Source organism: Saccoglossus kowalevskii, chromosome 8 (assembly GCF_978046115.1).
Source record: "Saccoglossus kowalevskii chromosome 8, keSacKowa6.1, whole genome shotgun sequence".
In the NCBI taxonomy this organism is placed as follows: Eukaryota; Metazoa; Hemichordata; class Enteropneusta; family Harrimaniidae; genus Saccoglossus; species Saccoglossus kowalevskii.
In genome coordinates this window covers 10,678,248-10,693,642 of record NC_140648.1, presented here as the reverse complement: position 1 = coordinate 10,693,642, position 15,395 = coordinate 10,678,248, and the positions used below count along the sequence as shown (strand labels likewise).

Here is a 15,395-nt window from a genome sequence, read left to right as displayed (position 1 = left end):
TTACTTGTTGTACAGAAACCAACTCAGAGCACTGTTGCCATATAGTTACGGGTTGTACAGAAACCAACTCAGAGCACTGTTGTCATATAGTTACTAGTTGTACAGAGACCAACTCAGAGCACTGTTGCCAGACAGTTACTAGTTGTACAGAGACCAACTCAGAGCACTGTTGCCATATAGTTACTTGTTGTACAGAGACCATCTCAGAGCACTGTTGCAATACAGTTACTTCTTGTACAGAGACCAATTCTGAGCACTGTTGCCATATAGTTACTTGTTGTACAGAGACCAACTCAGAGCACTGTTGCCATATAGTTACTTGTTGTACAGAGACCAACTCAGAGCACTCTTGCCATATAGTTACTTGTTGTACAGAGACCAACTCAGAGCACTGTTGCCATATAGTTACTTGTTGTACAGAGACCAATTCTAAGTACTGTTGCCATATAGTTACGGTACTTGTTATACAGAGACCAACTCAGAGCACTGTTGCAATATTGTTACTTGTTGTACAGAGACCAACTCAGAGCACTGTTGCCATATAGTTACTTGTTGTACAGAGACCAACTCAGAGCACTGTTGCAATATAGTTACTTCTTGTACAGAGACCAACTCAGAGCACTGTTGTAATATAGTTACTTGTTGTACAGAGACCAACTCAGAGCACTGTTGCCATATAGTTACTTGTTGTACAGAGACCAACTCAGAGCACTGTTGCTATATAGTTACTTGTTGTACAGAGACCAACTCAGAGCACTGTTGCCATACAGTTACTAGTTGTACAGAAACCAACTCAGAGCACTGTTGCCATATAGTTACTTGTTGTACAGAGACCAACTCAGAGCACTGTTGCCATAAAGTTACGGGTTGTACAGAAACCAACTCAGAGCACTGTTGTCATATAGTTACTAGTTGTACAGAGACCAACTCAGAGCACTGTTGCCAGACAGTTACTAGTTGTACAGAGACCAACTCAGAGCACTGTTGCCAGACAGTTACTTGTTGTACAGAGACCATCTCAGAGCACTGTTGCAATACAGTTACTTCTTGTACAGAGACCAATTCTGAGCACTGTTGCCATATAGTTACTTGTTGTACAGAGACCAACTCAGAGCACTGTTGCCATATAGTTACTTGTTGTACAGAGACCATCTCAGAGCACTGTTGCAATACAGTTACTTCTTGTACTGAGACCAACTCTGAGCACTGTTGCCATATAGTTACTTGTTGTACAGAGACCAACTCTGAGCACTGTTGCCATACAGTTACTAGTTGTACAGAAACCAACTCAGAGCACTGTTGCCATATAGTTACTTGTTGTACAGAGACCAACTCAGAGCACTGTTGCCATATAGTTACTTGTTGTACAGAAACCAACTCAGAGCACTGTTGCCATATAGTTACTTGTTGTACAGAGACCAACTCAGAGCACTGTTGCCATATAGTTACTTGTTGTACAGAAACCAACTCAGAGCACTGTTGCCACATAGTTACTTGTTGTACTGAGACCAACTCTGAGCACTGTTGCCATATAGTTACTTGTTGTACAGAAACCAACTCAGAGCACTGTTGCCACATAGTTACTTGTTGTACAGAAACCAACTCAGAGCACTGTTGCCATATAGTTACTTGTTGTACAGAGACCAACTCAGAGCACTGTTGCCATATAGTTACGGTACTTGTTGTACAGAGACCAACTCAGAGCACTGTTGTCATATAGCTATACTTGTTGTACAGAGATCAACTCAGAGCACTGTTGCCATATAGTTACTTGTTGTACAGAGACCAACTCAGAGCACTGTTGCCATATAGTTACTTGTTGTACAGAAACCAACTCAGAGCACTGTTGTCATATAGCTATACTTGTTGTACAGAGACCAACTCAGAGCACTGTTGCCATATAGTTACTTGTTGTACAGAGACCAACTCAGAGCACTGTTGTAATATAGTTACTTGTTGTACAGAGACCAACTCAGAGCACTGTTGCCATATAGTTACTTGTTGTACAGAGACCAACTCAGAGCACTGTTGCCATATAGTTACTAGTTGTACAGAGACCAACTCAGAGCACTGTTGCCATATAGTTACTTGTTGTACAGAGACCAATTCAGAGCCCTACTGGGGTATACTCATGGAAATCACCACTGAATTATGGTTGTCAGTTCTCTACACAATTTGAAAGCAAAGTGATAGCTTGGTTTGCACAGAAAAAAAGATTATTACCAGATTAATATGAGATGCAATATTTGTTGTCATGGTAACTACTCACCTGTTTGAGCAGATATTGGGATAGTATGTGATGTGGTTCTCATCAATCTTGTACACATTTTGTTTGATGAAATCTCTAGTTTTGCCATAGGCCCGAATAGTGCTCAATCCGATGATCGTCTCTGAGAAGTGTGAGTAAATAGGGGACCGAGTTACTGACTCCAAACGTTTGAGTTGCCTTGATGTAGCGATATAAAATCGCTATAACAACAAAGAGAGAAGAATTAAATGTTAAAAAGTCATTGCCAATGATACAGTCCCCGGCTAGTTTTTCATTAAAGTGTAAATTAAAAAATATGACAGGAGTAGATTATAATTAAACAGGAGTGTACAAATGTACATGGAATTATGGGAAACCCATCTTCCAATTATACAAACTCATAACATTGCTTTAGAAACAGTGCATCAAGAAAATTTATAACTCTGTGAAATACAGTCTGTCTATGCACTATACAGGGACTGTGGTTGGAATACAGTCTGTCTATCCTCTATACAGGGACTGTGGTTGGAATACAGCCTGTCTATCCTCTATATAGGGACTGTGGTTGGAATACAGTCTGTTTATCCTCTATACAGGGACTGTGATTGGAATACAGTGTCTATCCTCTATACAGGACTGTGGTTGGAATACAGTCTGTTTATCCTCTATACAGGGACTGTGATTGGAATACAGTGTCTATCCTCTATACAGGACTGTGGTTGGAATACAGTCTGTATATACTCTATACAGGGACTGTGGTTGGAATACAGTCTGTCTATGCTCTATACAGGGACTGTGGTTGGAATACAGTCTGTCTATGCTCTATACAGGGACTGTGGTTGGAATACAGTCTGTCTATGCTCTATACAGGGACTGTGGTTGGAATACAGTCTGTCTATCCTCTATACAGGGACTGTGGTTGAAATACAGTCTGTCTATGCACTATACAGGGACTGTGGTTGGAATACAGTCTGTCTATCCTCTATACAGGGACTGTGGTTGGAATACAGTCTGTCTATCCTCTATACAGGGACTGTGGTTGGAATACAGTCTGTCTATCCTCTATACAGTGACTGTGGTTTGAATACAGTCTGTCTATCCTCTATACAGGGACTGTGTTTGGAATACAGTCTGTCTATCCTCTATACAGGGACTGTGGTTGGAATACAGTCTGTCTATCCTCTATACAGGGACTGTGGTTGGAATACAGTCTGTCTATACTCTATACAGGGACTGTGGTTGGAATACAGTCTGTCTATGCTCTATACAGGGACTGTGGTTGGAATACAGTCTGTCTATGCTCTATACAGGGACTGTGGTTGGAATACAGTCTGTCTATGCTCTATACATGGACTGTGGTTGGAATACAGTCTGTCTATCCTCTATACAGGGACTGTGGTTGAAATACAGTCTGTCTATCCTCTATACAGGGACTGTGGTTGGAATACAGTCTGTCTATGCACTATACAGGGACTGTGGTTGGAATACAGTCTGTCTATCCTCTATACAGGGACTGTGGTTGGAATACAGTCTGTCTATCCTCTATACAGGGACTGTGGTTGGAATACAGTCTGTCTATCCTCTATACAGTGACTGTGGTTTGAATACAGTCTGTCTATCCTCTATACAGGGACTGTGTTTGGAATACAGTCTGTCTATCCTCTATACAGGGACTGTGGTTGGAATACAGTCTGTCTATCCTCTATACAGTGACTGTGGTTTGAATACAGTCTGTCTATGCTCTATACAGGGACTGTGGTTGGAATACAGTCTGTCTATCCTCTATACAGTGACTGTGGTTTGAATACACTCTGTCTATCCTCTATACAGGGACTGTGCTTGGAATACAGTCTGTCTATCCTCTATACAGGGACTGTGGTTGGAATACAGTCTGTCTATCCTCTATACAGTGACTGTGGTTGGAATACAGTCTGTCTATCCTCTATACAGTGACTGTGGTTGGAATACAGTCTGTCTATTCTCTATACAGGGACTGTGGTTGGAATACAGTCTGTCTATCCTCTATACAGGGACTGTGGTTGGAATACAGTCTGTCTATACTCTATACAGGGACTGAGGTTGGAATACAGTCTGTCTACCCTCTATACAGTGACTGTGGTTGGAATACAGTCTGTCTATGCTCTATACAGGGACTGTGGTTGGAATACAGTCTGTCTATCCTCTATACAGGGACTGTGGTTGGAATACAGTCTGTCTATACTCTATACAGGGACTGTGGTTGGAATACAGTCTGTCTATGCTCTATACAGGGACTGTGGTTGGAATACAGTCTGTCTATCCTCTATACAGTAACTGTGGTTGGAATACAGTCTGTCTATCCTCTATACAGGGACTGTGGTTGGAATACAGTCTGTCTATGCTCTATACAGGGACTGTGGTTGGAATACAGTCTGTCTATCCTCTATACAGTGACTGTGGTTTGAATACAGTCTGTCTATGCTCTAGACAGGGACTGTGCTTGGAATACAGTCTGTCTATCCTCTATACAGGGACTGTGGTTGGAATACAGTCTGTCTATGCACTATACAGGGACTGTGGTTGGAATACAGTCTGTCTATCCTCTATACAGGGACTGTGGTTGGAATACAGTCTGTCTATCCTCTATACAGGGACTGTGGTTGGAATACAGTCTGTCTATCCTCTATACAGGGACTGTGGTTGGAATACAGTCTGTCTATCCTCTATACAGGGACTGTGGTTGAAATACAGTTTGTCTATCCTCTATACAGGGACTGTGGTTGGAATACAGTCTGTCTATCCTCTATACAGTGACTGTGGTTTGAATACAGTCTGTCTATGCTCTATACAGTGACTGTGGTTTGAATACAGTCTGTCTATCCTCTATACAGTGACTGTGGTTTGAATACACTCTGTCTATCCTCTATACAGGGACTGTGCTTGGAATACAGTCTGTCTATCCTCTATACAGGGACTGTGGTTGGAATACAGTCTGTCTATCCTCTATACAGTGACTGTGGTTGGAATACAGTCTGTCTATCCTCTATACAGTGACTGTGGTTGGAATACAGTCTGTCTATCCTCTATACAGGGACTGTGGTTGGAATACAGTCTGTCTATCCTCTATACAGGGACTGTGGTTGGAATACAGTCTGTCTATACTCTATACAGGGACTGTGGTTGGAATACAGTCTGTCTACCCTCTATACAGTGACTGTGGTTGGAATACAGTCTGTCTATGCTCTATACAGGGACTGTGGTTGGAATACAGTCTGTCTATCCTCTATACAGGGACTGTGGTTGGAATACAGTCTGTCTATCCTCTGTACAGTGACTGTGGTTGGAATACAGTCTGTCTATCCTCTATACAGGGACTGTGGTTGGAATACAGTCTGTCTATCCTCTATACAGGGACTGTGGTTGGAATACAGTCTGTCTATACTCTATATAGGGACTGTGGTTGGAATACAGTCTGTCTATCCTCTATACAGGGACTGCGGTTGGAATACAGTCTGTCTATGCTCTATACAGGGACTGTGGTTGGAATACAGTCTGTCTATGCACTATACAGGGACTGTGGTTGGAATACAGTCTGTCTATCCTCTATACAGGGACTGTGGTTGGAATACAGTCTGTCTATCCTCTATACAGGGACTGTGGTTGGAATACAGTCTGTCTATCCTCTATACAGTGACTGTGGTTTGAATACAGTCTGTCTATCCTCTATACAGGGACTGTGTTTGGAATACAGTCTGTCTATCCTCTATACAGGGACTGTGGTTGGAATACAGTCTGTCTATCCTCTATACAGTGACTGTGGTTTGAATACAGTCTGTCTATGCTCTATACAGGGACTGTGGTTGGAATACAGTCTGTCTATCCTCTATACAGTGACTGTGGTTTGAATACACTCTGTCTATCCTCTATACAGGGACTGTGCTTGGAATACAGTCTGTCTATCCTCTATACAGGGACTGTGGTTGGAATACAGTCTGTCTATCCTCTATACAGTGACTGTGGTTGGAATACAGTCTGTCTATCCTCTATACAGTGACTGTGGTTGGAATACAGTCTGTCTATTCTCTATACAGGGACTGTGGTTGGAATACAGTCTGTCTATCCTCTATACAGGGACTGTGGTTGGAATACAGTCTGTCTATACTCTATACAGGGACTGAGGTTGGAATACAGTCTGTCTACCCTCTATACAGTGACTGTGGTTGGAATACAGTCTGTCTATGCTCTATACAGGGACTGTGGTTGGAATACAGTCTGTCTATCCTCTATACAGGGACTGTGGTTGGAATACAGTCTGTCTATACTCTATACAGGGACTGTGGTTGGAATACAGTCTGTCTATCCTCTATACAGGGACTGCGGTTGGAATACAGTCTGTCTATGCTCTATACAGGGACTGTGGTTGGAATACAGTCTGTCTAGAGGTATGTACGACCTAGAAATAGTGCCGTATGCGAGTACCAAGTTGCGAGTCGCAAGTAGCAAAATATGCCATATGCTAGTGGTAAAAACGGCATATGCGAGCCTGAGTGGTAAAATGTATCGTTTGCTAGTAGCAAAAAAGCCCTATGCGACGGGTAATACAAAGGCTTGTAACGTTTGCTTATACAGTAAATGGTACACCAATATTGATTCCCTTTTAAATAACATCAACCATTCTTACCTGATCGACAGCGATGAAACTCTAACTGCAAGGGAATTAGGACAAATCAACAAAAATATACAAACATCATTCATATCAACTTGGAAAAGTGAATTACATAATGACAATCGATCAAAACAAAATGAAAAAAATAAATTAAGAACATACAGAGAATTAAAAAACAATTTTGCTTTCGAAACATACCTTGTTACCCTGAAAAACATTGATATGCGCGAAAATTTAACTAAATTCCGCCTCAGTGACCATAACTTGAAAATTGAGACTGGCAGACACAAAGGAATACCCCTTGCTAATAGATTATGCAACCTTTGTGATAAAAATGAAGTAGAAGATGAGTATCACCTCATGATGTCATGTAAAAGATATACCCCCGAAAGAAATGTCCTATTCGAAATAGCAAAAACTATAATCCAAAACTTTAAAAATTTGCCGCTAAAGACTCAATTCATAGCCTTGCTAAACAACAGTGGCCTAACACTCCCCGTAGCAAGGTACCTAAAAAAGTGTTTTGAAATAAGACAGCAACCCCAGTGACAACCTTCTCTCACTATTTGAGTTTTGCATTTTGTTTTCTATCTATCGTAGTATCATTATTTTATACTAGCTATTATCTGTAATGTATTAGCTTAGATTTTTTTTTTTTTTTTTTTTCTTATCTATTTTCTGTTTTGTAACCTTTTATTCCTTTTTCAACTTTTGTAACCATTGCCAATCCCTCCGGGGAATGTGTAAGTGTTAATAAAATTACCCATTCTTATAATATAACAACGTACGTTCAATTGTGTTTTATCACAGTAAAATCAAATATTTACCATGATTTTGAAATGATGTGTACATGGTTGGTTAAGATTGGCATGATGCTGTATCAAAAAGTTCGTTCAGTCGTTTGCATAGAATCGATGTTTGCTCTTCACGAAATTGCACAGGAAACGTGAAAGAACAATAATATAATAAACGGCCATGACCAGCCAGCACACTCCGCATAACATGTGAAAATTGTTTTTTCTTTCGGTAAAATTAGTATGAACCCGTGGTCAGCGATTAAAGAATCATAGAATTATAATTGTAGTTAGTAAAAACGGGTGCATGTTCACCGAAGGGTCACAGAATTCTTGTGTCACGCGCCGCCGTTTAAATGAAGACAATGGCAGGTTTCAAAAGTAGTCACACCTCGGAGAGGTGTTAAATTTGCCACAACCCAAATGTTACATTAACTAGCACACAATTCCATAATACATAGTATCTAATAAAGAAATAAAGTGCATGTTGAGTGATAAGTCCGCATGTTTACGAGAGTCCATCACACGTGGAATGTATTTACACGCAACCCGGATCAAATTTGAATTGAAACAAATTGAAACAAAGAAGCGTCTGCCGTTGCTTGGTCAGGATAGAAAGGCAATTTTCATGGGTAAATGCCAGTAGAAGATTTAGCCTCAATGCCCCAAATACTTCGACCTAACCACTTTATTTGTACAAGTAGAAAAAGTGTTATGTTTCGTTAAAATAAGCATGGACATGTTAGCATTGAAATAATCATAGAAGTACAGTTATCATCAGTACAAGTAGACTCGCTGAACAGGAACTCACACGCGAGCCAATGGAAACAATGGCTGGTTTCAAAGCAATTTTGTCTCAGACAAGACATGGACAACAAACTCGCTGTTTTGCCGATTAGGAATAACGTGATGACAATTTCGTGGTATTTCAACAGCTTTGTAATGAAGTACAGGCCCTCAGCTAAATCCTCCTATAAACTGTTGATTCTGTCGACCAATGGGAACGCACGTTTCAACCAGACTACTTGGATCTTGGACATTTGCGAGACGTAACAACAAGAAACGCAGCTAGTGATACATTTCGAAAATAAAAATACAAAATAAACTCAATCAGAGGCGCCGACCACGCGCGTTGGAAACAAATAGAACGCGTTCAACTGCGTTGTGACACAGTATCACCAGCCTCTTTCATTCACGCAATATAATTATGCTATTTCCCAACGCACTTATATTTAATACATTGATGAAAAACACTACAAGAAAAATGTCAACTAATAATACGCAATTATCCAGGCAGTACTAGAAATTATTGCTGATACTAATCATGTTTTGTATTGGAAAGTTGGATACTTGAACGTGACGTCCCCGGGCATGTAGTAATAATAACTTTATTGCCTTCGTGTAAATATTTTTATTGTTATTATCTTTTCTAAGGTCTATGTTTCAACAAAACATAACACTTTTTCTACTTGTACAAATAAAGTGGTTAGGTCGAAGTATTTGGGGCATTGAGGCTAAGTCTTCTACTAGCATTTACTCATGAAAAGTGTCTCTCTATCCTGACCTCAGACTAGTCTGAGTCCTGACCAAGCAACGGCAGACGCTTCTTTGTTTCAATTCAAATTTGATCCGGGTTGCGTGTCAATACATTCCATGTGTGAGGGACGTCTCGTAAACATGCGGACTTATCACTCAACATGCACTTTATTTCTTTATTAGATACTATGTATTATGGAATTGTGTGCTAGTTAACACTTGGGTTGTGGCAAATTTAACACCTCTCCGAGGTGTGACTACTTTTGAAACCTGCCATTGTCTTCATTTAAACGGCGGCGCGTGACACGAGAATTCTGTGACCCTTAGGTCATGGAGCTAAAATATTTTAGCTCCATGCTTCGGTGAACATGCACCCGTTTTTACTAACTACAATTATATTTCTATAATTCTTTAATCGCTGACCACGGATTCATACTATAAATTTTACCGAAAGAAAAAAACAATTTTCACATGTTATGCGGAGTGTGCTGGCTGGTCATGGTCGTTTATTAAATTATTGTGCTTTCACGTTTCCTGTGCAATTTCGTGAAGAGCAAACATCGATTCTATGCAAACAACTGAACAAACTTTTTGATATAAACTCTTAAATAAACAAAAAGCACTGGAAATAGTAGTTAAAGCTGCTTTTATTTGCGACCTTCCCAATGTAATCCGCGTACACTAGTCGACTGTAATGTTGAGTACAGGGCGGCGTGCGCCGGTTGACACCTAGGCTAGATCGCACGACACCTATTTTCTACCATTATTTTTATATATGAATCACCCCTATTAAAAGTAAAAATCTTAACAGCATCTTGCCAATCTTAACCAACCAAGTACACATCATTTCATAACCATGGTAAATATTTGATTTTACTGTGATAAAACACAATTGAACGTACGTCGTTATATTATAAGCAAACGCTACAAGCCTTTGTATTACCCCTCGCATAGGGCTTTTTTGCTACTAGCAAATGATACATTTTACCACTCGCATATGCCGTTTTTACCACTAGCATATGGCATATTTTGCTACTTGCGACTCGCAACTTGGTACTCGCATACGGCACTATTTTTAGGTCGTACATACCTGGAGTCTATCCTCTATACAGTAACTGTGGTTGGAATACAGTCTGTCTATCCTCTATACAGGGACTGTGGTTGGAATACAGTCTGTCTATGCTCTATACAGGGACTGTGGTTGGAATACAGTCTGTCTATCCTCTATACAGTGACTGTGGTTTGAATACAGTCTGTCTATGCTCTATACAGGGACTGTGGTTGGAATACAGTCTGTCTATCCTCTATACAGTGACTGTGGTTTGAATACACTCTGTCTATCCTCTATACAGGGACTGTGTTTGGAATACAGTCTGTCTATCCTCTATACAGGGACTGTGGTTGGAATACAGTCTGTCTATCCTCTATACAGTGACTGTGGTTTGAATACAGTCTGTCTATGCTCTATACAGGGACTGTGGTTGGAATACAGTCTGTCTATCCTCTATACAGTGACTGTGGTTTGATACACTCTGTCTATCCTCTATACAGGGACTGTGGTTGGAATACAGTCTGTCTATCCTCTATACAGGGACTGTGCTTGGAATACAGTCTGTCTATCCTCTATACAGTGACTGTGGTTGGAATACAGTCTGTCTATCCTCTATACAGGGACTGTGGTTGGAATACAGTCTGTCTATCCTCTATACAGGGACTGTGGTTGGAATACAGTCTGTCTATACTCTATACAGGGACTGTGGTTGGAATACAGTCTGTCTATGCTCTATACAGGGACTGTGGTTGGAATACAGTCTGTCTATCCTCTATACAGTAACTGTGGTTGGAATACAGTCTGTCTATCCTCTATACAGGGACTGTGGTTGGAATACAGTCTGTCTATGCTCTATACAGGGACTGTGGTTGGAATACAGTCTGTCTATCCTCTATACAGTGACTGTGGTTTGAATACAGTCTGTCTATGCTCTATACAGGGACTGTGCTTGGAATACAGTCTGTCTATCCTCTATACAGGGACTGTGGTTGGAATACAGTCTGTCTATGCACTATACAGGGACTGTGGTTGGAATACAGTCTGTCTATCCTCTATACAGGGACTGTGGTTGGAATACAGTCTGTCTATCCTCTATACAGGGACTGTGGTTGGAATACAGTCTGTCTATCCTCTATACAGGGACTGTGGTTGAAATACAGTTTGTCTATCCTCTATACAGGGACTGTGGTTGGAATACAGTCTGTCTATCCTCTATACAGTGACTGTGGTTTGAATACAGTCTGTCTATGCTCTATACAGTGACTGTGGTTTGAATACAGTCTGTCTATCCTCTATACAGTGACTGTGGTTTGAATACACTCTGTCTATCCTCTATACAGGGACTGTGCTTGGAATACAGTCTGTCTATCCTCTATACAGGGACTGTGGTTGGAATACAGTCTGTCTATCCTCTATACAGTGACTGTGGTTGGAATACAGTCTGTCTATCCTCTATACAGTGACTGTGGTTGGAATACAGTCTGTCTATCCTCTATACAGGGACTGTGGTTGGAATACAGTCTGTCTATCCTCTATACAGGGACTGTGGTTGGAATACAGTCTGTCTATATCCTATACAGGGACTGTGGTTGGAATACAGTCTGTCTACCCTCTATACAGTGACTGTGGTTGGAATACAGTCTGTCTATGCTCTATACAGGGACTGTGGTTGGAATACACTCTGTCTATCCTCTATACAGGGACTGTGGTTGGAATACAGTCTGTCTATCCTCTATACAGGGACTGTGGTTGGAATACAGTCTGTCTATGCACTATACAGGGACTGTGGTTGGAATACAGTCTGTCTATCCTCTATACAGGGACTGTGGTTGGAATACAGTCTGTCTATCCTCTATACAGGGACTGTGGTTGGAATACAGTCTGTCTATGCACTATACAGGGACTGTGGTTGGAATACAGTCTGTCTATCCTCTATACAGGGACTGTGGTTGGAATACAGTCTGTCTATCCTCTATACAGGGACTGTGGTTGGAATACAGTCTGTCTATCCTCTATACAGGGACTGTGGTTGGAATACAGTCTGTCTATCCTCTATACAGGGACTGTGGTTGAAATACAGTTTGTCTATCCTCTATACAGGGACTGTGGTTGGAATACAGTCTGTCTATCCTCTATACAGTGACTGTGGTTTGAATACAGTCTGTCTATGCTCTATACAGTGACTGTGGTTTGAATACAGTCTGTCTATCCTCTATACAGTGACTGTGGTTTGAATACACTCTGTCTATCCTCTATACAGGGACTGTGCTTGGAATACAGTCTGTCTATCCTCTATACAGGGACTGTGGTTGGAATACAGTCTGTCTATCCTCTATACAGTGACTGTGGTTGGAATACAGTCTGTCTATCCTCTATACAGTGACTGTGGTTGGAATACAGTCTGTCTATCCTCTATACAGGGACTGTGGTTGGAATACAGTCTGTCTATCCTCTATACAGGGACTGTGGTTGGAATACAGTCTGTCTATATCCTATACAGGGACTGTGGTTGGAATACAGTCTGTCTACCCTCTATACAGTGACTGTGGTTGGAATACAGTCTGTCTATGCTCTATACAGGGACTGTGGTTGGAATACACTCTGTCTATCCTCTATACAGGGACTGTGGTTGGAATACAGTCTGTCTATCCTCTGTACAGTGACTGTGGTTGGAATACAGTCTGTCTATCCTCTATACAGGGACTGTGGTTGGAATACAGTCTGTCTATCCTCTATACAGGGACTGTGGTTGGAATACAGTCTGTCTATACTCTATACAGGGACTGTGGTTGGAATACAGTCTGTCTATCCTCTATACAGGGACTGTGGTTGGAATACAGTCTGTCTATGCTCTATACAGGGACTGTGGTTGGAATACAGTCTGTCTATCCTCTATACAGTAACTGTGGTTGGAATACAGTCTGTCTATCCTCTATACAGGGACTGTGGTTGGAATACAGTCTGTCTATGCTCTATACAGGGACTGTGGTTGGAATACAGTCTGTCTATCCTCTATACAGTGACTGTGGTTTGAATACAGTCTGTCTATGCTCTATACAGGGACTGTGGTTGGAATACAGTCTGTCTATCCTCTATACAGTGACTGTGGTTTGAATACACTCTGTCTATCCTCTATACAGGGACTGTGTTTGGAATACAGTCTGTCTATCCTCTATACAGGGACTGTGGTTGGAATACAGTCTGTCTATCCTCTATACAGTGACTGTGGTTTGAATACAGTCTGTCTATGCTCTATACAGGGACTGTGGTTGGAATACAGTCTGTCTATCCTCTATACAGGGACTGTGCTTGGAATACAGTCTGTCTATCCTCTATACAGTGACTGTGGTTGGAATACAGTCTGTCTATCCTCTCTACAGTGACTGTGGTTGGAATACAGTCTGTCTATCCTCTATACAGGGACTGTGGTTGGAATACAGTCTGTCTATCCTCTATACAGGGACTGTGGTTGGAATACAGTCTGTCTATACTCTATACAGGGACTGTGGTTGGAATACAGTCTGTCTATCCTCTATACAGTGACTGTGGTTGGAATACAGTCTGTCTATGCTCTATACAAGGACTGTGGTTGGAATACAGTCTGTCTATATCCTATACAGGGACTGTGGTTGGAATACAGTCTGTCTACCCTCTATACAGTGACTGTGGTTGGAATACAGTCTGTCTATGCTCTATACAGGGACTGTGGTTGGAATACAGTCTGTCTATCCTCTATACAGGGACTGTGGTTGGAATACAGTCTGTCTATCCTCTATACAGGGACTGTGGTTGGAATACAGTCTGTCTATGCACTATACAGGGACTGTGGTTGGAATACAGTCTGTCTATCCTCTATACAGGGACTGTGGTTGGAATACAGTCTGTCTATCCTCTATACAGGGACTGTGGTTGGAATACAGTCTGTCTATCCTCTATACAGGGACTGTGGTTGGAATACAGTCTGTCTATCCTCTATACAGGGACTGTGGTTGAAATACAGTTTGTCTATCCTCTATACAGGGACTGTGGTTGGAATACAGTCTGTCTATCCTCTATACAGTGACTGTGGTTTGAATACAGTCTGTCTATGCTCTATACAGTGACTGTGGTTTGAATACAGTCTGTCTATCCTCTATACAGTGACTGTGGTTTGAATACACTCTGTCTATCCTCTATACAGGGACTGTGCTTGGAATACAGTCTGTCTATCCTCTATACAGGGACTGTGGTTGGAATACAGTCTGTCTATCCTCTATACAGTGACTGTGGTTGGAATACAGTCTGTCTATCCTCTATACAGTGACTGTGGTTGGAATACAGTCTGTCTATCCTCTATACAGGGACTGTGGTTGGAATACAGTCTGTCTATCCTCTATACAGGGACTGTGGTTGGAATACAGTCTGTCTATATCCTATACAGGGACTGTGGTTGGAATACAGTCTGTCTACCCTCTATACAGTGACTGTGGTTGGAATACAGTCTGTCTATGCTCTATACAGGGACTGTGGTTGGAATACACTCTGTCTATCCTCTATACAGGGACTGTGGTTGGAATACAGTCTGTCTATCCTCTGTACAGTGACTGTGGTTGGAATACAGTCTGTCTATCCTCTATACAGGGACTGTGGTTGGAATACAGTCTGTCTATCCTCTATACAGGGACTGTGGTTGGAATACAGTCTGTCTATACTCTATACAGGGACTGTGGTTGGAATACAGTCTGTCTATCCTCTATACAGGGACTGTGGTTGGAATACAGTCTGTCTATGCTCTATACAGGGACTGTGGTTGGAATACAGTCTGTCTATCCTCTATACAGTAACTGTGGTTGGAATACAGTCTGTCTATCCTCTATACAGGGACTGTGGTTGGAATACAGTCTGTCTATGCTCTATACAGGGACTGTGGTTGGAATACAGTCTGTCTATCCTCTATACAGTGACTGTGGTTTGAATACAGTCTGTCTATGCTCTATACAGGGACTGTGGTTGGAATACAGTCTGTCTATCCTCTATACAGGGACTGTGCTTGGAATACAGTCTGTCTATCCTCTATACAGTGACTGTGGTTGGAATACAGTCTGTCTATCCTCTATACAGTGACTGTGGTTGGAATACAGT

At 41.4% G+C, this 15,395-nt stretch overlaps 1 protein-coding gene across 1 annotated transcript in view; it reads right to left on the bottom strand.

The window, feature by feature from the left end:
* Positions 1 to 15,395, bottom strand: part of LOC100370773 (multidrug resistance-associated protein 1-like) — a 114,539-nt gene that overhangs the window by 17,782 nt on the left and 81,362 nt on the right. Inside the window, exon 23 of the mRNA XM_085502683.1 lies at positions 2,270 to 2,469. Coding sequence (XP_085358809.1) covers positions 2,270 to 2,469 — 200 coding nt within the window. The remainder of the gene's footprint in view (positions 1 to 2,269; positions 2,470 to 15,395) is intronic.